General features: G+C 40.6%; 3 protein-coding genes across 3 annotated transcripts in view; 1 reads left to right on the forward strand and 2 right to left on the reverse strand.

Moving 5' to 3' along the window:
- On the forward strand, positions 1 to 11,659 carry Tsf1 (transferrin 1). The gene is made up of 10 exons (XM_033486853.2): positions 1 to 255; positions 315 to 541; positions 6,308 to 6,611; positions 7,376 to 7,719; positions 8,713 to 8,963; positions 9,047 to 9,285; positions 10,605 to 10,884; positions 10,953 to 11,014; positions 11,082 to 11,371; positions 11,470 to 11,659. Exons 1-10 carry the CDS (start codon positions 147 to 149, stop codon positions 11,557 to 11,559), a joined length of 2,196 nt encoding a protein of 731 aa, XP_033342744.2. The 5' UTR covers positions 1 to 146; the 3' UTR covers positions 11,560 to 11,659.
- On the reverse strand, positions 11,650 to 15,457 carry LOC117229941 (uncharacterized). The gene is made up of 8 exons (XM_033486912.2): positions 15,045 to 15,457; positions 14,852 to 14,985; positions 14,592 to 14,783; positions 13,681 to 13,963; positions 13,453 to 13,614; positions 13,172 to 13,384; positions 12,038 to 12,237; positions 11,650 to 11,942 (listed from the first exon to the last, which is right to left on the reverse strand). The coding sequence occupies exons 1-8, from the start codon at positions 15,453 to 15,455 to the stop codon at positions 11,750 to 11,752; spliced, it is 1,788 nt and encodes a 595-aa protein (XP_033342803.2). The 5' UTR covers positions 15,456 to 15,457; the 3' UTR covers positions 11,650 to 11,749.
- LOC117229933 (putative glutamate receptor) overlaps positions 15,421 to 22,894 on the reverse strand; it is a 16,813-nt gene continuing 9,339 nt past the window's right edge. The window contains exons 8-11 of the mRNA XM_033486897.2: positions 22,140 to 22,354; positions 21,824 to 22,080; positions 21,678 to 21,750; positions 15,421 to 15,935 (exon numbers count right to left, since the gene is read on the reverse strand). Coding sequence (XP_033342788.2) covers positions 15,630 to 15,935; positions 21,678 to 21,750; positions 21,824 to 22,080; positions 22,140 to 22,354 — 851 coding nt within the window. The 3' untranslated portion in view covers positions 15,421 to 15,629. The remainder of the gene's footprint in view (positions 15,936 to 21,677; positions 21,751 to 21,823; positions 22,081 to 22,139; positions 22,355 to 22,894) is intronic.

The following is a 22,894-nucleotide window of genomic DNA, read 5'->3' on the forward strand; positions in this document are numbered from 1 at the left end:
GTTGCATAGATCGCGAGGCAACGAGCCAACGCGCAGCATCAATCCGCGATCGCACACCCTTTCGTTTCGTACACCGAACTCGATCTCCGTTTTCGCCTTCGCGAAGTTTCTCTTTCGAACCGATCGAGTTAGAAACTCATAGAACGATGACGAGAGGTGAAATCGGCAGCGCGGTCGTCGCACTGTTGACCCTCGCGTTCCTCGGCGTTTCCGTCGCCGACAGCGGGGCCAGCACCCCTGCACCTGGAAAAGTCTGTAAGTATTCCGAAATCCTTAGAAATTATTGAAAACTTGCTCGATCTTCCCTTGTTTAGTCACGATCTGCGTGCCCGATGTCTACTGGGAGGAATGCAAGGATATGGTCGAGGACTCTGCCGTCAATGGCATCCCGGTTTCCTGCATCACTGGCCGCGACCGATTCGAATGCATCGAGATGGTCGGTAAGAAGCTGGTCGACGTAGTGGCCGTCGACCCCGAGGACATGTATCTGGCAGCGAACAACATGCTGGCCAAGCAAGCCAAGTACAGCGTCGTTGAACAGGTGAGGAACCAACCGAGTCACTTTTCACTAGTTTAATTTAATTTAATTTCATCTAATCTAATCTAATTTCATCTAATTTCATCTAATTTCATCTAATTTCATCTAATTTGATTCAATTTGATTCAATTTGATTCAATTTGATTCAATTTTACTCAATTTGATGCAATTTGATTCAATTTTACTCAATTTGATACAATTTGATACAATTTGATTTAATTTGATTCAATTTGGTTCAATTTGATACAATTTGATACAATTTGATTCAATTTTACTCAATTTGATTCAATTTGATTCAATTTGATTCAATTTGATTCAATTTGATTCAATTTGATTCAATTTGATTCAATTTGATTCAGTTTGATTCAGTTTGATTCAGTTTGATTCAATTTGATTCAATTTGATTTGTTTTGATTTGATTTGATTTGATTTGATTTGATTTGATTTAATTTGATTTGATTTAGTTTAATTTAATTTAATTTAATTTAATTTAATTTAATTTAATTTAATTTAATTTAATTTAATTTAATTTAATTTAATTATACAGAGTGTTTCAGAAATGCATGTCAATACTCGAAGAGCCGAATCTCTAAACACTAATTTAAATAAAAAGTGTCCAATGCACGAATGTCCTAAGTAAACTACTTTCCGAGTTATAACCGAAACAAGAAATCAACGTATAGCCGCCATGGTCCCCCGGCTTCAATTCGTTAGGTTTTTACCTTTCGGGCGGTTTTTTTTTAGAGTATTCGCGAGAGCAACGCCTGATATTTTTCAGCGAGTGTAAAATTCTATATGAGTACTCGAACACGCGATGGTCATGTCAAATATTTTCTTGAGTCATTTATGCTACAAAAAGTAATGTACAGGGTGTCAGAAAATTATACGTCACAATCGCCATAGTGGAATTCTACACTCCAGGATCGGTGGGGATGCGTTAAAAAAATTCGTGGAAAGTTGACCTTGACCTGCAAAAGCAAGGTCAAATTTTTGTTTGCTGTATCATAATAGTATTCGTCAGGAGGAACAATAGTCTCGAAAAACCACATATGAAAAGCATATGTCACGACCACCAGACCCAAAACTGCGGCACAACTGGCCGGATAATGATTCTACATGCAAAAATAAAACGAGAAGAAAAAGAAAAAGAACTGGGTTGGAAGATACATCGAGTTGGCTCTTGTTATACTATTAAATTATATATATTATACTATTATATATATTAATTTAATAATATAATATATATATATATATTAATTTAATTAATATATTATACAATTAAATAGTATTATTATTTCAACCGAATTTTTCTCGTAAACAGAGCCTTGAACGAAAAAATGTTACTCATTTTCTTTGTCTTATTATTACATGCAGAATCGCTATCCCGCCGATTGTGCGGTGATATGTCGTTTTTAACATCGTTTTTTATATAAATGGTTGATTTGCGACCCATAGTTCCTTTAACACTATTGTTCCTCTTGACTAGTACTATATGATACAGCAAACAAAATTTCACCTTGATTTTCAATGTCAAGATCAATTTTGCACGACATTTTTTTTAACAGATCTCCACCGATCCGGAAGTGTAGAATTCCGCCATTGTGATCGTGACATATAATTTTTTGACACCCTGTACGTAGGACATTCGTTCGCTCAAGTATGTGTTTCTGAAATTCTTTTTATATACGGGTAAACATTCGTTTTTACAATAACAGAAACAGAAACTTATCTTATTTCGAATGCGGAGTATCAATAAATTAGGTAATCAGTTTATAAAGACGTTTCAAATTGTGCAACATTAGTTGCATTTGGTATCGGTCACGCGGATTGGTGGAGATCATGATTGATGGTGTCATTGGTGTCGCAGCCAATTTCGGCGCGGCAATTAAAATCGTAATTAGCGCTGCGACGTTCGATCGGCTTGTGGTTCGGCGAGTTGAAGTAGGTCTTGTCATCTCTGAATGGGCGCATCAGTCAATTGAGGCAATCTCTTTGTTTAGAACAAGAGGCCGTCTTTGAGTGATGTGCCTACGTGACGAACAGCAGGTATCCTTCTCGCACCTCATTGTGACCGTAACGATCGAACTTACTTCGAGGACACTTTTGTTTAGGACAAGATATCAAAACAACTAAACGACCTACAGTGGGCCACAAAAATGTTCATACACCTTTTGAAACTGAACTAAATGACTTGAACTTTTTTAAATGATAAAGAGGCTGGCTAGTCTACTAGACGATGAATGAAATGTTTTTTTTTAATTTTGCTATTACTTCGAACTAAACGACCTACAGTGGGCCACAAAAATGTAAATGTTCGTACACCTTTTGAAACTGAACTAAATGACTTGAATTTTTTTTAATGATAAAGAGGCTGACTAGTCTACTAGATGATGAACGAAATGTTTTTTTTTAAATTTTGCTATTACTTGGAATGATAAAAGAATAAAAATCTCTCATTTTTTAACTTTTTTAATTTGGACATCATTTATTAACGTAATATCTCGGTAATATAGATAGATACGCATGTTGAAAATTTTATCGATATCGGTTCACCCTGTTACGAGTTATAACAAATTAAACATCGCAAAAATCGCAGTTTTATCTCGATTTTGACGAAAAACTATAAGAAATGTGCAGTTTTTAAAATCCTTCAACGCCTGTAGCTCGACTCTGGGTTAACGGATTTCGATTAAATTTTCAGCACGCATATAAGTTATCGAGATTTACAAGAGGCATTTTTTAAATTTTCGTTATAGGCTCAGATAGAAAAGTATAAAAGCAAGGGTTTTTAATTATTTCTTTTCATTCCAAGTAATAGCAAAATTAAAAAGAAGCATTTTAGCCATTGTCTAGTAAACTAGTTCCTCTATCATTTGAAAAAGAATTCAAGTCATTTAGATCACTTTTGAAAAATTTATTGCGTTTTAAAAGGTGTACGAACACTTTTGTGGACCACTGTATGTAATTCTAGTTTGAAACACCCAAAATATCAGTTCTTTTACTGTAAGAATACATACATAGTGTCAATGTATTTCTTTAACGTTTACTTGCTTTACTTTCAATTTGTTTAAAAGGTGCACTTTGTTCTCTTTATCAATTGGTTGTATTGAATGGGGCAGTGTAATCAAATAAAATAATCTTGGTATTAATCTTATAAGTATAAGCTATATAATGATCTTAAATTATACATAAATCTTTCTTTGCATCTTTGGTTATATCAAGGTTATTATACTCTTCGAGAGTGATACTTTCTTCGTGATTTCCTTTCCTATTGTTTTGTTTTATGCAGATTTTTCGACAAAATTTGGTTTTTATTTTCCTGTTTCTTAACTAAATTATCTTTAAAAATATTTCTAATACATTTTAAATTTTCTTTATCGTTTAATACACTAGATGATTTATTCGCGTCCCATCCATAAACATTCTCTGTGTTCCATTCATAAATTTGGTAACAACATTGAAACTTTAACTTGTTTAATTACTATGATGAAAGAAGACTCTCTCTCTCTCTCTCTCTCTCTCTCTCTCTCTCTCTCTCTATTCGATGTTATATGTTAACATTGTTAAAGGAATACCTGATCGAATGCAATAAATAAAGACTCAGTGAAAAATAACAGTATTTTATACAACATTATGAGAAAAAATGAAAAAAGAATTAATTATCTGGTATAATTATGCATTAACTGATAGCGGCTTCGCATTACATGTGATTAGATATACGTAACATAGTTACAAAACAAGTGCAATCGTATCATAAAACGATTCATAATTTTTCAGATAATTGTAATGTCCAATTCAATATGTGCCCCATTCATTCTATATTTATCTCGTTTCTGTGTACTCCGTTGTTATTACTTTGTTATTATTGGGTCGTTCGGAAAGTTGTTTCGTTTCTCAAAAAATAATTTCGTTTTGTAAGCTCGTTAACCCGAGAAAGATAACCTACGTCGCAGAGGCGCCTGCGAAGACTGTTGATTTTTGTTAATTTTTCATAGAGGTCTAGTGATTTAAGTTTAAAATTACTTAAAATATAAAAAAATATAATATAAATGCATTTTATTTTTACAATAATGCCAAACCTTTAAAATGACTAGATTAACTTAAATAAATATCCATTGTTAGTATAAAATTGACGCCTTAGAAAAGCATGCGCCTCTGAAGCGTATGGTTATCTTTTACGTACGTTGTCATATGGTTATCTTTCTAGGGTTAAAGAAGCACGTGATTCAGCAAACGACGGGACTTCTACGAGATAAGATTTTGAAAACACCAGAAAAATGTCGGAAGGTTTTTTTTTATTTGAAACGTAAAAAAATTGTCTTTTATTTTCTCGTGAAAGAACGAAATAACTTTCCGAACGACCCAATAATTACAATTTTTTATTATTACAAAAGTGTTGTAAAGTCTACGATACTGCCCACACGATTTGAAAGACTCCTTTGAATCACGATTCGCACAAGCTGCAAATAAAGTGATTAATTTTTTAAAAACCATAGAGTATCAAGTTAACAAGAATTTAAACATTTACGATACGTACAGCAAAATATATCGGTGATGTTTATTCTTGTTAATTCGACACACCATAGTTTTCAAAAAATTAATTACTTTATTACTCGCGTGGAACGAATAAGGAAATAATCGCATATCAAGAAGAAACCAAACCTTTCGAATGGCGTATGAGATATAATCGTTAGGCAATTATTATGTGGAAAATTTAAGTCCAAATTAACCTTTTAGGTACGGCTGAATTCTGCGCGAAGCTATTTCCCTAGACGGCAGATTCTGATATGTACTGTACTGAGTCTGATACTGTATGTATTCCGTCTGTATATTGTTAACACTGTTGTAAATCGATGTGAAGACAAAAGAAATGTGAAACAATGCATAGGAAGATGATTATTTCATTCAAACAGAGAGCGAGGAGCTACTAGAGCGAGCCACTACAGGGTGTCCCAAAAATGTCTCGCAATCCGAAAGTGGCGGGTTCCTCAGGCCATTTAAAGCAACTTTTTCCTTTACAAAAATTTTCTCCGAGGCACCGTTAACCAGTTATTAACGAAAAACGGTGACCAATGAGAGGCGAGCTCAGCTGACGCGAGGCGATCGAGCCAATGAGCGGAACTGGGCTTCGTGCGATGGTTGGCTGGGCCGCCTCGCGTTAACCGTACTCGATTCTTATTGGTCACTGTTTTTCGTTAATAATTCGTTAACGGTGCTTCGGAGAAAATTTTTGGAAAGGAAGAAGCTGCTTCAAATGGCCTGAGGAACCCGCCACTTTCGGATTGCGAGACATTTTTGGGACACCCGGTATAGTGGCGCGTCGTTCAGAGAGATGACATCCGCGAAAGCCACTATAGTGGCGTGTCGTTCTGAAAGATGATATCCGCGAAAGCGACTATAGTGGCGCGTCGTGCCTAAGAGGTTAAAACCGTACGAACTTGTGGACCGACCCAATACATAAGATTATCAAGAGATTTTCAAGAGAGCGTATATTCATCGAGAAAATAGTAGTGAATGGACATCATGATCTAATCGCAAAAACTGTTGACCCATTTTAAAGACAATAAAACAAAGAAACTTATGCCGAATGCTCTCAGTCTTATAGATATTTTTCATGGTATTACGCAACCATATTGACGAAGCATATTAGAGTATCGAACGCGTTATTGTAAAATGTAAATATAAGATTGTTTTTGCTTCTAACAATAAAACCTAGAGAGATTGAGATTAATGACAAAAGTCGCATTCTATCGTGAAATCACGCCACAGGTGAGAACGAAAGAGGAGCCTGAAGCGATCTATCGATACGAAGCCGTGGCCGTGATCCACAAGGACCTGGATATAAGCAACGTGCAAGGATTGCGCGGCCTGAAGTCCTGCCACACCGGAGTCGGTCGCAACGTCGGCTACAAGATTCCAATCACCAAACTGACCGCCATGGGTGTCCTACAGAACATCCACGACCCACAGTATTCGGCTCGCGAAAACGAACTTCGCGCCTTCAGCTCGCTCTTCTCGAAGGGATGCTTGGTGGGCACATGGTCGCCGGATCCGGCCATCAATCGACGACTGAGTAAGTTTCCCGTAAATTTGTCGATGGAGCGCGTTCTCGGGTTCGTAATTGCATTGAATTGAATTGAATTTTATTAAACATACGAGTGCGAGCTCTTCGTACAATAGTAATCTTAATGCTATAATGTGAGATACAGTAAGGTCTCCCTAATTTTTTGACGCTCAGATTGTGCACAAAAATGGACAATTTGGGAAGCGAAGATACGATTATTCGAGCCTGGCGGTTAGTTTTTATAGTTACCGATTGTCAAGAATTATAAAAACAAGCTGCAGGGTTCGAATAATCGTTTCTCCTTTTTCCAAATTGTCCATTTTTGTGCACAATTTGGGCGTCAATTAAGGAGACATTGCTATACCCCTTTGAGAAGGGGAGATACGATTATTCGAGCCTCGCGGTTCATTTTTATTGTTACCGATTGTCAACAATTATAAAAACGAGTTGCAAGGCTTGGGACAATCGTATCTCCTCTTCAAAAATTGTTCATTTTTGTGTACAATCTGAGCTTCAGTTGGGGAAAATCTACTGTAATTAATGAAGTTACGTCTACAAAATCAATCAATCTACGAAATCAATCAAAGCTTGAAAAAGATTAACATTGATAAGGGCACGATTCAAAGAGTTAAAGCGGCGGTGAAATCCTTTCACGGGGATCGGACAGTGTCTAAAAGCTATGGATGATAAATTTAAATTGAATCTCCATAGAATACCAGGTTATGAGACCTGTTCCATTTAAGTCTTTATGGCGTAATGTCTAATTCTTCCAGAGGAAACGTATTCGAACATGTGCGCACTCTGCGAGAAACCAGAAATCTGCGACTACCCCGACATTTACTCCGGCTACGAGGGCGCGTTGCGCTGTCTCGCTCACAACGGCGGTGAGGTGGCCTGGACCAAGGTGATTTACGTGAAACGATTCTTCGGGTTGCCCGTCGGCGTGACCCCCGCAGTTCCAACGTCGGAGAATCCCGCCGAATTCCGATACTTCTGTCCTGACGGCAGTAAAGTGCCTATCAACGCCGACACGAAACCGTGCACCTGGGCAGCCAGACCTTGGCAAGGATACATGACCAACGGTGACACGGCCGGCAACGTGAAAGCGTTGCAAAATGTGCGTACTTTTTATTTATTTATTTATTTATTGATTTACGACACGACCAAGGGACCCTTTAATGTACAAGAGAATACACCCAGTTCTGTTTTCACACGGTAGATATGTTCCAGGAAAAGCCGTCCAAAAAATACCCTTTAAGAGAATATATCGTGTACATATAATAGAAAAATAGGAGATTTGTTATTGTTTAATTATTATTGTTTAATGTTTGTATCAAATAACCTTTTTAGCCGTGCTAAGATGAATGAAATCGTGCAAAAAGGAAATTGAATTTATTTTTCGAGATCGTGTTAAATATCATAACCGTGTGGAAAATACAGTCTAAAAACAAAACTGTACATGAGAGTGAAGAAGATGTTGAATAATTTGCTCGCCCGCAATCGCACGAGAAAAGAAGGAAAAAGCGATCAAGAGTTACACAATCATATCTCCCCTTCTCAAATTGTCCATTTTTGTCCACAATCTGAGCGTCAATTCGGGAGAATTTACTGTATTTTGCGTCAATGCGAGGTACAGCAATGTCTCCCTAATTGACGCCCAAATTGTGCACAAAAATGGACAATTTGGAAAAAGGAGATACGATTATTCGAACCCTGCAGCTCGTTTTTATAATTGTTGACAATCGGTAACTATAAAAACTAACCGCTAGGCTCGAATAATCGTATCTCCGCTTCCCAAATTGTCCATTTTTGTCCACAATCTGAGCGTCCATTAGAGAGAATTTACTGTATTTTGCGTCAATGCGAGGTACAGCAATGTCTCCCTAATTGACGCCCAAATTGTGCACAAAAATGGACAATTTGGGAAGAGGAGAAGGTAGAGGTAGGTTTGTTTTTTGAAGACCGCCGTGTTTTGGGCGAAGAAGTCCACTCTGCCACGGTTTGTGTTTACGAGTAGAAGGATTCTGTTTATCGGGTCTTCTCTCGATTCTTTTCCTTTTCTTTCTGCCTTTGTTCCGTCGGTGACACGCACTATCGTCCGTTTCCGCAGGAACTGACCGATCTCGGTAAGCTGGGAGAACAGGAGAATGCCGATTGGTGGAAGAACATCATGATGCTGGAGAAGAAGACCGTTGCCGTTCCGGCGCCGCCAATTCTGCCCGAGAACCATCTGAAGGCCTCCAAGTACTTGGACGTGATCGAAAGGGATTCCGGGGCCGTGGGCAAGATTGCTCGTTGGTGCGTGTGGAGCGACAGCGCGCTGGACAAATGCCGATCTCTTGCGCGAGCAGCGTTCTCCAGGTACGCGAGAATGTCTCCGAAAGTTCTCGATATCCTTCTCGTACGCAACAAATCCAGCGAATCCAACGTCTGTTCGTCGACAGGGAAGTCCGGCCGAAGTTTGAATGCTCGAAAATGGGAACGGATCAGAACTCGTGCTTGAACGCTCTGAAGGAAGGCAAGACGGATCTAGTGGTCGTCGACGGAGGCTCGGTGCTTCAAGCGATGCGAGAGTCCCACGGCTCGCCGATCGTCGCCGAATCCTACGGATCGGGATCCAGCAAGCTGGGCGAGAGAGCTGCGGTCGCGGTGGTCAAGAAGTCTTCTTCTATCAACGGGCTGGGTGAGAGCTCGGGTTTCCTTCGAACGCGATCGAACCCATCGACGGTGCACGATGAAACGACACGCTTATTTTCTTGGATATCATCGACCGAAATTAATTGTCGAAATTTCGTACCATAAATTCAGTACACTTTTAACGAGTGATCGTGGCATAAGAAAACACAAAGAAATGACTTTCGCATTCGCATTAGCTTTAATCCAAATGCACGCGTATTTCAGTTGCTTCACGTTAAATAATTATTGCCTAAATCCTATTAGTTTATTAGTTCTCAATGTTTCATATATTATTGAGTATCTTATTAACAATGATTTTCTAAACAAGTTACTCCATCTGAAAAGGTATTATCATACTTTTCGACGCGAGCGTATGTTAAATTTATTTGCTTTATTTGCTAAATTATTTGCCAAATTTTCTGCTTCTTAAAATTTGACCGCTAAAGGTGTGAGTGTAGGTATTGTAGATCTTCGGCGGTTTTCAGCAAAACTTTAAATCATTAGTTGAATTATGATAGCATTTAGTGTAATGAATTTTGAATGTATATAGTCGTTAAACAGTGAAATTGAATATCCAGTAACATGTAAAGTAGTAAAAACTTATAAACTAATAGGATTTAGGCAGAAAAAGACCGGAATTTTCGTAGCGATCATACTCACATGCATTTGGATCAAACCTAATATGAATGTAAAATTTCTTTCTTTGTGTTTCCTTATGTTTCCTTGTGTTTCCTTATGATCACTCATTAAAAATTTAATGAAGCTGTAATACAAAATTTCGACAAGTCGGCCAATCAGGTCCAAGAAAATAGATACAATGACTCAGATTAAGATTCGAACACCTCTTAAAACGCAATATGCATGTAAGTTACCGAGATCCATAAAACAAATTTTTTAAATTTTCATTATAGCCTCAGCTAAAAAAGTTTAAAAAATCAGAGTACTCGATTTTCTCTTGTCATTCTAAGCAACAGCAAAACTGTTATTGCGTTTTAAAAGGTGTCCGAATATTAACCCTTTGCACTCGAAGCTATTTTAACTCTAAAATATAAAATCATTTTTCTAACTTCTAGTATTTCTATTTTATATGGCAAAATGCATTTTACGCCCATGAAATTGACACTTGGGACTCGCCCAATAGTTACATTCTTAACAATTTTTGAAAACTAAACTTTGTTAATATAAAAGTTATCTTAAAGCGTGATACAACAAATTTTAGTGGTGCCTCCGAGTCAGCACTCGAGTGCAAAGGGTTAATCAGTATCACTGTACATATTTCGTTCTACTGTGGGACGGTCTTGTCACGAACGCGTCCGCCCGTTTCAGCCGATCTGCGCGGTAAACGTTCCTGCCACAGCGGCTTCAAGGGTAACTTCGCCGGTTGGACAGTGCCGATCCATGTGCTCAAGGACAAGGGCCTGATAAAATCCGAGGACGACGTGGTCGACTTCTTCGCGGGATCCTGTGCACCTGGCGCGAAACCTGGCTCGAAGCTGTGTCAGCAGTGCGTCGGCAGCATCGCGGCCAACGACGATCGAGTGCGGGAAGCGACCAAGTGCGCGCCAACCGCGGCCGAAGCTTACCGAGGCGGAGCCGGAGCCCTCGCGTGAGTTTCAATTTAGCGTTTTCGAGCGTTGACGATCACGAGCAATCCGACCGTGCGTCTCGTTTCAGGTGCTTGACGGCCGACAAGGGAGACGTGGCCTTCTTGTCGTTGACGGCGTTGTCGCAGCTCGGTGAGTAGCACGCAACACGCGACGCGAGGTACGTTTCGCGGGGAATGTTCACGTTGCTTGTTCGCAGACGAGAAGGAGAAAGAAGACACGAAGACGGACGCTGATCGACAAGGGTCTAAGACCACGGACTTCGAGCTGCTGTGCCCGCAAGGTGGACGCGCGCCCATCGACGATTGGGCACGATGCAATTTGGCCATCGAGCCACCCCGTGTCATACTGAGTTCCGCCGATAAATCCGCCAACGCCCTCGAGGAATTGACGCACGCGACGCTGGCCGCGAGCAGCCTCTACTCGAAGCGACCGGATCTATTGCAACTGTTCGGCGCTTGGGGAGGCGTGAGCAACGCGTGGTTCAAGGTAACGCCGCGATTCTGACAACGTCACCGTGCTCGCCCCGTTTCCAAACGCGTGTCCTCGCAATCAGTTTCAACCAACGCGAATTCATCCGATTTCAGGACGACGCGAAGGGCCTGGTCTCGGTGGACAAGTCCTGGGACAAGTGGACCGATTGGCAGAACACGCAGCAAAAATTCGGCATGGCTTAAGACTTTGAAAGCCTTGGCCGAACCTAACTCGCGCGAACGAGCGCGCTTCCGACGGATGTCGCGAACGCAAAATAAAACAAAGCATTGGAATTTCCAACAACCAATTCTTCTTTTATTCGCTCTGATAAAGGTATAACAATAATAAAAGTCAAGTGGTAAAATCGTAGCCGCGACACACGAGGGCGATTCTCTAGGGATCAAAGAGTTCGAACGGCGACAGTTTGGCTGCTAGATCGAGCAAAGGCTTCGCAATGCGACCGTATCTGCTGCGGCTGTACTTTCGATATACCACCTCGAATCCAGAACCCGTTCTATTCGAGTTCAGCATGGAGCGCAGCATCGCAACGCGACATCGGTCCGTCTCTGATCGGTCGTTCTGTAACCTGTTTCGCCGCGCAACACCGTCACTTTCGCGTTTCAAAAAAGGAGAACTCGTCGAGAGGTTTTCGCGTGGAAAATCGCCAAGATCGCCACTGACCTGTCCATGAAGATAAAACCAGTAGCCCCGGCAGCGGCGCATAGCAATCCTCTCCAAAACTGCCATCTGGGTCGAATCATATTGTTAACGTCAGCCTGGTTCTGGTCCAGAACAAGGCCGAGGACCAGCTCAACCGCCGTCTCCGTGACCAGACTCGCAGACGTTCGACAAAAACTTTCATCCAACAGGGTCAGGTCGATCTAGAAAACATGTTTGGGAAACGCCGCGTCGTACAGTGCGGCAAAACACGGTCTCGCGGGACAAAAATATCAAATACAAATATTCTCGTACAACGATATCAGATCTTAAATTATTATGTGCTTATGGAAACGTATGTATTATATAGGAAGCAAGGTTCTAGGCGAAGCTCAATTATTTTCAGTTTCAAGTTAACATATCTCAGAAATGCCACAAAATGTTCTGAGGCACAAATAGTTTCTAATTCGTTGCTTGTTTTATTATGAGGCAAACAACATTGTCGCTAAAAAACGAAAATCGCTTACAAAAAACTTTCATTAAAAACATAGAAAAATACTCAAAAATAGTTGATATTTACACACTTCATATCCAATAACGATACAGGAGATGTGTGGATATCATGATACGCGGATATATAATTGGTCTTCGAGAAATAATTGTAGAAATAATGCAAAGATAGAACAGCTATTGCCAATCTTATTTTCTCTAAGCGAAACTATTTAAATCTTAGAATATTTTGTGCCGCTTCTGAGATACGTTAACCCTTTGCACTCGAAGCTATTTTAACTGTAAATAGAAAATTATTTTTCTAACTTATAGTGTTTTTATTTTATATGGCAAAATGCATTTTATGCATATGAAATTGACTCCTGGAAGTACGCTCTTAACAGTTTTTTAAATCTAAACTTTGTCGATATAAAAATTATCTTAAAGCGTGATGTAACAAATTTTAGTGATGCCTCAGAGTCACCACTCGAGTGCAAAGGGTTAACTTGAAGCTGGATAGTTCCCTTACTTCCTATATGACATGTACGTTTCCATGAGCATATAATAATTCGAGAAGATCCGATATCGTTATACGAGAATATTTGTATTTTATATTTTTGTCCTGCGTTAACGCACTTCTCGTCAAAATCGCGAAGTTCGAATGCTTACCACGTAACTGCCCGCGCAAAATAAGAACTGGAACACATCCTGAGTAATGTTCGAGCAAAAATTGTAGTTGATCAAATGGTAAGAGAGGAGAGAGTACGCGTCGGCGAAAGAGACGTTGTAGTCCAAGGCTCGTAGAATTTTTCTCTCGTATTCGATCAGCAAGTGCTGCTTTCCAGCGTAGAGGTCCTTGGCCAGGCTGATCATCAGCGAAGCCTAGAAACGAGAACACAACCAACACGGAGAAAACGAGGTAAAGCCGACTTCGGCGCCAGTCGACTCACCGTGGGTATTTTGTCCGAGTTCTCTAGAATTTTTAACGCTATCCACAAGCTGGCCAGCGCTGTAATCTGTATGAACGCCGTGTCGACTCGTATCCTATCGATCGTCGTGTCGAAAATCTTCACCGCTCGATAGATTATGTACGAGGGGAATTTGCAGTGCGTCTGCGAGCAAACACCTTCGATTAGCTTCCATTCGATCGGTGTAATCTCGCATCGAACGTTACTTACTCCCAAACGAATCATAAATTTAACTATGACTTTTCTTTGTTCGGCGTTCACGTGCACCATGAGAAAATTTCCCGACAATTTCGGAGCAAGGTATTCCTTTTCTCGTTCGACGATCGGCAGATCCGCGTGATAGTCGGCGTTGCAGGCCAGTCCGCCGAAACGTGAATTCGTCGTCTCTGGTAGTCGAACGTTTATTACAGGTGTGCTCGTTATCTTCGGAAATACTGCAGAATCGATCGAGTCGATCGAGTCGACGATTCGATTCCCTGGGATCCTTCCGTTGCTGAGGCAAAATACAGGGTGTCCGAAAAATGTCTCGCAATCCGGAAATGGCGGGTTCCTCGGATCATTCGAAGCAGTTTCTTTTTTTACAAAAATTTTCTCCGAGGCACCGTTAACGAATTATCAACGAAAAACCGTGACCAATAAGAATCGAGTACGGCTGACGCGAGGCGGCCCAGCCAACCAGCGCACGAAGCCCAGTTCCGCTCATTAGCTCGGTCGCCTCGCGCCAGCGGAGCTCGCCTCTCATTGGTCACTGTTCTTTCGTTAATCTACTCCGTCAAGAGTGCCTGGATTGGGTTGGACTCGAGGTGGCAGCGGGAGTAGCACGTTGTCTTCCCCTGTCACGATAACGAACGAGGGTAGAGCCAGACCAACAGCACGCGTCGAGAGAGCGGCTAGTATAGTCCACATAGGACCCAGGCATAGCCCATCTTAAGACTCACAACGACGACACTAACTGTTCTTTCGTTAATAACTCGTTAACGGTGCCTCGGAGAAAATTTTTCTAAAGGAAAAAGTTGCTTCGAGCAACCCGAGGAACCCGCCGCTTTCGGATTGCGAGACATTTTTGGGACACCCTGTAGAATGCGATAGAAATTCGACGCGGTAGAAATACTCGAGCGTACCAGTTTCTCTGGACCATAGCATTAACATTGGGAGTAACAGCGATATACGCTTCACGCGTCTCGGTTGCAATGCGGTCGATCATGTAAGTTTGGTCAGTGGTCGAGCACGAACTTCCTGCGGTTACAAACGCTACAGTTTTTGGCGGTGGTCGCGACGAAAGACCTCTGGTGTCCGAGTTGGTGGAACTCGATCTGCGAGCAACGATGATTTTCGTTCATAAAGAACCTCGTTCCTCGCCCGTCGTTTCTCATCCGCTCACCTGACTCGCCGCCGAGGAATCTTCGACGGTAAAGCGTTTTCGTGTCTGCGCGGCTGCCTCCCCTCCGTCGCAATTCTGTCGTCCTGCGACAGTTTCCGCGAGAGCCCGCGTCGCTTGCCGGTTCCCAGAACAGACTGAAACACCGAAGGTCGAAACAGGTATTGCGGGGAAAAAATGCAAGGGATTGTCGTACCTGCATGCGATCGATCCGTTGATCGCGCGAGGACGCACTGGACGCAGAGTAAGCAGAGGATGCAATAGTTTTGGATGCCCCGGGTTCGGAGGCCAAACTGGAGGGTAGTCGTAGGTGTCGTTGCATGGCATCCTCTTCGTCGCAGTGGACGTCGAACGGCAGCTTCTTCCCCGACGAAAAAGCATTGGCGATCGCGAGTCCCTTCTGGCATGAAACTGATCCAGCGATCGTTCCACCTTTCGTTTGATCGTCATTCGAGCAAGGTATAACGAGTATTCGAGGAACTTGCTGCTTGCACTTTTTAACGGCTGCAGTCGCGGTCGAGGGAGGACGTTCGTTCTCCTTTCCGCTAGACCTGTCCTTTGAACTAGAAGCCTTCGCGAGGAATGCCTTTCGCGGAGCCAACGACATTTTGAATAAAGGTGTATATATACAAATAAATTAGATTGAATTAAAATCAATTAGAATAAATTAAATCGTTCACGAGATCGCATCCACAACCGTTGACGGACTCGTCCGTTTTTGAATCGCACCTACTCGACGTACAGTTACGTGTCCGGACGCGCGTAACAACATTTAGCGTGTTTACGTTAGAACGACAGTGCGACCGTTCGTCTTAACTGATCGTCGCGCGAAGCCTCGCGACGTTCGTGACACTAGCGACACTCGCGAGCCTCGCACACGGGCAGGGTGCCGAACAGGAACGATCGCGGGATTCGTGTTCGGCTCGACAGGAGCGCGACGGATCTTCCCGGGGATCGCGTCGCTTCGCCGCGAGGCGATCAATCTTTCGACAAGCAACGCCATCCAGGTGACGAGAAACGCGAGGGCTAGAAAGATGAGCAACGGCATCGCGTCCTCCAGTTCGACCGAGGACCATCCGCTTTCGAGCTGAAACCAGACGAGCATCCGCGTACAATTACACAGGACTGGCCAAGCTCGCAGTGCGACAAACAATGGACTAAAGCGGATACTTCGCATTGGTGTCGAGTTAAAAAATTAAGATCAGCTTATCTTGTTTTACGAAAGTGTTGTTATTTAGTTTTGTCGATCGGTGCATACTTGTTCTTTCTTGACAGAATATCAGGTGTTGCGTCTAGAAACGATCAAAAATCATTTGCCCTACAACCACGTGTGAGATACGTGGTCAGATAATCGGGCCAGAAGCGAGAGCCGTGGTGCGTCAGTCGGGCCAAATATAAACAACACGAATCAGACTCGTGTTAGAATAGGGAATACGTGTTTTGGGATTTTTTGTTTTTCGTCGTTTAACAATAATTATGCATAACGAATGATAGTCTTGCACCACGTGCGGAGGTATGTATGTACTCTCGCTTGTTTTGTAGAATTATAAGCGTATAAACGTATAAGCGTTTATAGTATTTTAAACGATAACACTGGGTTGTATGTCCTTAGTGTCATTGAGTACAACAAAAGAATGATTGGAATTGATCGGGAAGACCAAACGCTAGTGTGTGTGTGCTTCCCTGTTATGAGAAAATATATGGAAGGATACCGAAAATTTTCTTTTATGTCTTTGATATACAAAATAAATGATGAAGAAAAACAGAGTTATACGTTGAACATAAAATTGAAATAGCCGAATCATTACTAAAAAATCTACCATTACACTGTCCGACAAAATCAAACTTTTTTTCTGGGTTCCTATAGCCACTATGAAATTCTTGTAGAGCTTTACTCCCTGAACAAGAATCCGAAAACCGAATTGCTCCATCACCCTCAGTTTTTTAAATAAACGAACTTTTGTAAAAACCCAAAATTTTCGACAAAAATGAGGTATTGCATGAAAAGTACAAACGCTAGAAAGTTCTAATCAGTCTCAAAAGATAGAGGAGAGTTTCCCGAATATAGTGGCATGCGATTTATTAATTGTTTTTTGTCCTAAATAGCAACAAATTGATGTCAAAGTTTAAAAAAGTGTCGAAGTGCGAAGTTTTTGAAAATTAAATATAATTAAATAAATATTTAAATATATATTTAACAATATGTTTCAAGAAGTTTAACGTTTTGAAAATGATTATTTATTCATGATCGAATTATCGTTATAATTTAAATGATAACTGTATACATGATATACTTGTAATTCGAACAAATTCAGAATAAAATGAATAGTTTTTGTTCATTATTTTTCTTTTATTATTTCTCCATTTTTAATTTATGATTCACAGTTTGGTGATTATTATCCATAAAAATATGTAAAAGAAGACAGCACACTGAAGTACTAAAAAAAATGGCACGCCCCACACGCTAAGTGGGTGCCCCATTGGATCCCTCCATCGGTGTTGATTACGCGTAGCTTCGGCCCTGTCGGACAGAGAGAAGCGAGCAGCGAAGCACATGGCGGCAAAACATCGTGTACATGTTGCCGACGAACATTTTCTCGACCTACTCAAAATGTACATCGTTCTGACACTTCTATCGGGCCGTTTCATCTTCAGAAATGTCTACAGAATCCGATCCTGGGTAGAGTTTTCGTGCTGAACAAAGAACTTTTCGTAAAAATACAAAAATATTGCGGAAAAACTGCGCACTTCGACACTTTTTTAAACTTTGACATCAATTTGTTGCTATTTAGGACCAAAAACAATTAATAAATCGCATGCCACTATATTCGGGAAACTCTCCTCTATCTTTTGAGACTGATTAGAACTTTCTAGCGTTTGTACTTTTCATGCAATACCTCATTTTTGTCGAAAATTTTGGGTTTTTACAAAAGTTCGTTTATTTAAAAAACTGAGGGTGATGGAGCAATTCGGTTTTCGGATTATTGTTCAGGGAGTGAAGCTCTATAAGAATTTCATAGTGGCTATAGGAACCCAAAAATCGTGTCGGACAGTGTTATCAGACTGTAAAGGACGAGGACGACTTAGCGACCGGAGATTTGCCATAGAGACTGTACCACGTTGACCCAACATCATCGAAATCAGAGCCAGTTTGTAGGAGACACAAAAAACGTAGGGAAACAATGTGAAGTGCAAAAGATGTAAAGTTCCATTACATATACTAAAATGCTTACCAAATGATACCATACGGTTGAAGACTGTTAATTTACTGTAAATTATTATAAATTGGAATTAAAACTTATTACAACTTATAAAATTATAAAACTATTACAGAATTAAACCAGTTGCACCTTAGACACGTATTTACATTCCGCAAGACATGTGCAATTGGCTCAACTTCAGACGTTATCGAAACTTAAATCATAGGACAAGGGGTAACCCTTTGCACTCCGCTGTCCCCTCTCGTGGGACATTAACGTTTATTAGTGATTACGGGGAATTGAGTTATTTCAGCGCAACTTTTTGAGACATGCATATTTCCCTGAAGTTTTCTCTTGAAATGGCACAAGAAATCAAATCAAAATATTGTAAAATTACTAAGTATATACACGAAATGTCAGCGGGTTTTGACGAGAACGTGAGAGGCGTGCTAACGACGGTCCGAGCACTTCAAAGGCGCCACTTGAAAAGAGCGATAAGGCAAGTTTGTAGAAGAAAGGTCGGTATGCGAACATAACACGCACTGTATAATGAGATTTATAATCATAAAATCTGGAGCAAAAGATTTTCAAAACTGAACTCAGTCTGGTTTGAAGCGTCGAGCGGTATAGATAGATCTAACGAGTGAGGAAATCGGAAAAGTGATTCTTCTCTTGGTAAATAAATTGTTTGGTAAAAGTTTTTTTGGCAAATATCATCTTGTGAGTTAGTAATAACAATTAGAAATTTTCAACCTATGTATTTATTCATATTTTTTATTAGAACAATGGCAAAACGTTCAAACACGAATGAGTCTCATGACACAAGTAGTAGCGAAGATGAGCTCCAGATAGACGTTTATACAGATATGTTAGAAAGACTAACTGTAGAAGGTTTTCTTCTACAGTTAGTTTATCGTTTTGATAGCAGTGATAGTGATATCGTCCAAGCAACAAGGCGACGAGAGGAAGAGTTCGCATAGATATCGATTACAACGAAACAAAATTATAAAAAATAAAATATTGATCTTTTTGCAAATTTCTCGATTTCAGCCAATTCATATAAGTCCGATATCATTATAATGTGTTAGTTCCAAAACCATACTAAATAATACGAGGGTCTGTAAATGCCCGTTTCTGCCGAAAAGTGGCGCTGAGTAGCTGGTAGCCAACGTCCAAAATAGTTCGGAGTGCTAAGGGTTAATACTAAACCTGTATAGTACTAACAGTGTAAGTGCCTTGTGTTATACTTTATCAGGCAATTCTTTAGAATAACATCCTCGTCATCGGTTTTGTTGTGCCTTTGCTATATTGAATTGTTCGATGTGCGGATTAAAAATCTGAAACGAAAAATTGTTGCCCTCTTCTCGTTTTCGAGATATAAAATCTTATATTATGGTTCGGGCGCCAATGTACAAGTTTTACAATATTAGCAAAATAGAACTCACGAACACATGCAGTTTAGCATTCAATCATAATCTTGACATAAACTTGACATTTTAAACAACTGTTTCCTATACATATAAGCGTCGCTCGACCTTAGCTTTCGAGATAGGTCTAGGTTCGGGTTAGATTTGCTCTCGTCGCCGAGCGAGTGCAACACCTTGCCAGCTCCTTATTGCATGTAAAATCTCAAAAACTAAGGTCGAGCGGCAGTTATATACTGGATGTCCCAAAAATGTCTCGCAATCCGAAAGTGGCGAGTTCCTCAGGTCATTCGAAGCAACTTTTTCCTTTAGAAAAATGTTCTCCGAGGCACCGTTAACGAGTTATTAACGAAAAACTGTGACCAATGAGAGGCGAGCTCACTGGCGCGAGGCGACCGAACCAATGAGCGGAACTGGGTTTCGTGCGTTCGTGCGCTGGTTAGCTGGGTCGCCTCGCGTCAGCCGTACTCGATTCTTATTGGTCACTGTTTTTCGTTAATAACTCGTTAACAGTGCCTCGGAAAAAATTTTTCTAAAGGAAGAAGTTGCTTCAAATGATCCGAGGAACCCGCCATTTCCGGATTGCGAGACATTTTTGGAACACTCTGAACATAGATAAAATTTGTTCGAAATGTCGAATTCTACAATATATTAAAAAATCATCGATATCGGAAGTGGCCACCTCTCTTTACCTACATACAATAAACATTTATATCTCGAAACTGAAATGGGAGCAACAATTTTTCCTTTCAGATTCTCAATCCATGCATAAAAATATACGATACAGCAAAAGCGTAAACAAATTGATGAAGAGGACGTTATTCTAAACAATAAACCTTTATCAAAATAACGAAATAGAATTTGTATAGATATTTCGCCACTTCTATCATAATGTATACATGAATTAAGATATTTACTCAATTATTTCCTGCGAAAGTGTGCCTCTAACCTAGCACAGTTAAGACTTGCTTAGGAGGATATATTAGTGTGAACTTTTAAAATATCAAATTTTGTTTTCGCATGTTCTTAAAAGATATGCGAACTCCTAAAATTAACAACGATCTTATTATTGGTATACTAAACTTTAAAAGCATCTCGAAACTATGTTTTTCAGTACGATGTCCATGATGTCTCAAAACCTACTTAACCAATTGACTCGAAACTTTAAGTACGTACTTAGTACATACATATGTGACCACAGCCCCTACTAGAATCAACCAAAAATTTTTATTTTTCCTATTTTTTAGGTCTCCGAAGTTTAACAAAACCGCTTAGCTGCGTCGATCTATTTTTAAAATCAATTTTATATGCGTTTCATCGACCACACTGCAGTGCAGTTTCTTTCGGCAAGTTGTTCTAGAATTATTCTAAAACGTACGACATTTGTGAATGTTTCACAAGCATTTTAACCTGAATCGTAGGAGAAGTACATATTTTTATCCTAAAATGTAAAAATGCCATTTCTTTATGACGTGCATACACGTCGTCCACAGCTAAGAGGTTAATTACCGATCCCTTTCTTTTGTTCTGGTAACTGTTATAGCCAAATTCATACTAATAAAGGAACTTCCACGTTTTTTTTTTAAATTCAGGCAAACAGAATAGCCGGAATCATGGACACCGTGAGACAATCTTTTTTTTAAAGCGACTATGTTTAAGAACATGCAGTGTTGGTGGGATAATTGGGACCCTGAATTATCGATGATGTGAATAAGTAATTTTGGAAGTGAAATATAGGGGCGTGGAAGAGTGAGTGTCGAAGGAGTGAAGAGAAAAGAGAGAAGGTGCTCGAAAGGAAAAGTAGAAATGTGCCAAAGAGTGTGTGCAAACTAAAGAACTTTAAGTTTTATCCTTTTTACTTTTATAATTGCTTAAAGATATGAAACATAGTTCATCTATACACTTACTGAACTGAAGTTTAATTTATTCGATAACCATAACCATGGTTTTATATAAAATTATCACGCAGTGCCACTGATCTTAACTTCTTTCTCTTCAAAAAAAACTTTTGAAACGTCGTTGAAATGCATACAAATAAACCTTATCAATTTGATCACTAAAGGTGCAATAGTTCCTTTGCAAAAAATTCCCTAGCAAAGTTAAAGTCACACTAGAATATCTCCGTGTATCGAAACTCGAATGCCTACTCGTCACACTGCGAGGTTATGTTAACGAAATCGTGAACAAAATCGGAAATATTATTACCCTGTTCGAGTGGACGGCCCACTCGGTCTTTAGTAGCCTTTGAAGGATTCCGCTGTCGCGCAACACCAAAAGACTGAAAGCCGACGACAATGAGGAGGATAAGTGGAACGAGAGAGAGAGAGAGAGGCGAAGAAGAGAATGCTCACTTGGTATCGATGATGCCGCGATAAGGGCTGTGCTCCGGCACCGCCATAGCCACGGTCGTCTGCACCATGGTGTCGAGGGGCTCCAGCGTGCAGTCGACGACGCCTTGGAGCACGTATGCCATGTTGTCCAGAGTCATGAACGCGTACTTGTCCTCGCGACAGACACGTTCCAGCCCGTCCCGATAGTTCACCGGCAGATCGGTCTCGCTGGCTAACAGCTCGTCGAACATGACCCCGAGCACCCGATCGGTGGTATTCTGTCCGAATCGTGTCCGATCGGTGAACCTTGCTCCGAGCAGGTCGCGGGATCGCTTACCTGAAAGAAACTGTAGTCGGCCGAATCGCCGATCACCGCGAAGCGGTAGCTACCGTCGGCCAGCATGCCCTCCATCGTGGTGAACGGCATCACGAACGTCTTCACGGCGAGGAAGCTGATCAACGCGGCCGAATAAGCCGCGAGCACGACCACCGCCGCCAAGTGCACGCTCAGATGCACCAGTCGGATCGGATCTAGCTGCGACGGTTCCATGCCTGGCGGATTTTACGAGGATATCAGACGACGATTGCGCCGCGATGACGCGCAGTGTTCGAGAACAGCGATTTAGACGCGATGAAACCATGCTTTTTATCGTCACCAATCCTTTAATATCCGATGTAATTAAGTTCCTGAAGCTTTTCATTTGGACTACAATTTGTCTGTAACAATTGTTCGATTGGAATAATTCGAAGTTTCTATCACTCTTAGGTATCTTCTTTTGCAGCATATATTTCTCCTTATAAGAAATAATGGTATAATGGTATATAATGGTAATATCATTATTATATACATAATATATAATAATGGTATTGTAAGTCTTCGTTTTTATAGTTAACGATTTTTGCACAGGAATGTAGATGCTTTATTGTAGAATATGGATGATTCGTAAGAATCTACAGGTATTTTAAATGCGCTTCATCGAAGAGAAGCAATTTCAGTACCCGTTTATATATACCGTAAGTTTTTGGAATAGAAGTTATCGCATCGCTACGCATCAAAATAAAACCACTAGTCTTTAGTTTTGGTTCAGTTCT

The sequence above is a fragment of the Megalopta genalis genome, chromosome 17, assembly GCF_051020955.1.
Source record: "Megalopta genalis isolate 19385.01 chromosome 17, iyMegGena1_principal, whole genome shotgun sequence".
Taxonomy (NCBI): Eukaryota; Metazoa; Arthropoda; class Insecta; order Hymenoptera; family Halictidae; genus Megalopta; species Megalopta genalis.

Coding starts and splice junctions, on each gene's coding strand:
- LOC117229941 (XM_033486912.2), bottom strand. CDS start 15,455: ATGTCGTTGGCTCCGCGAAAGGCATTCCTCGCGAAGGCTTCTAGTTCA. Junction 14,784..14,851: donor ATTCCTCGGCGGCGAGTCAG/GTGAGCGGATGA, acceptor CGTTGCTCGCAG/ATCGAGTTCCACCAACTCGG. Junction 12,238..13,171: donor TTTGCGCGGGCAGTTACGTG/GTAAGCATTCGA, acceptor CATGTTTTCTAG/ATCGACCTGACCCTGTTGGA.
- Tsf1 (XM_033486853.2), top strand. CDS start 147: ATGACGAGAGGTGAAATCGGCAGCGCGGTCGTCGCACTGTTGACCCTC. Junction 256..314: donor CCCTGCACCTGGAAAAGTCT/GTAAGTATTCCG, acceptor TCCCTTGTTTAG/TCACGATCTGCGTGCCCGAT. Junction 11,372..11,469: donor TGAGCAACGCGTGGTTCAAG/GTAACGCCGCGA, acceptor ATCCGATTTCAG/GACGACGCGAAGGGCCTGGT.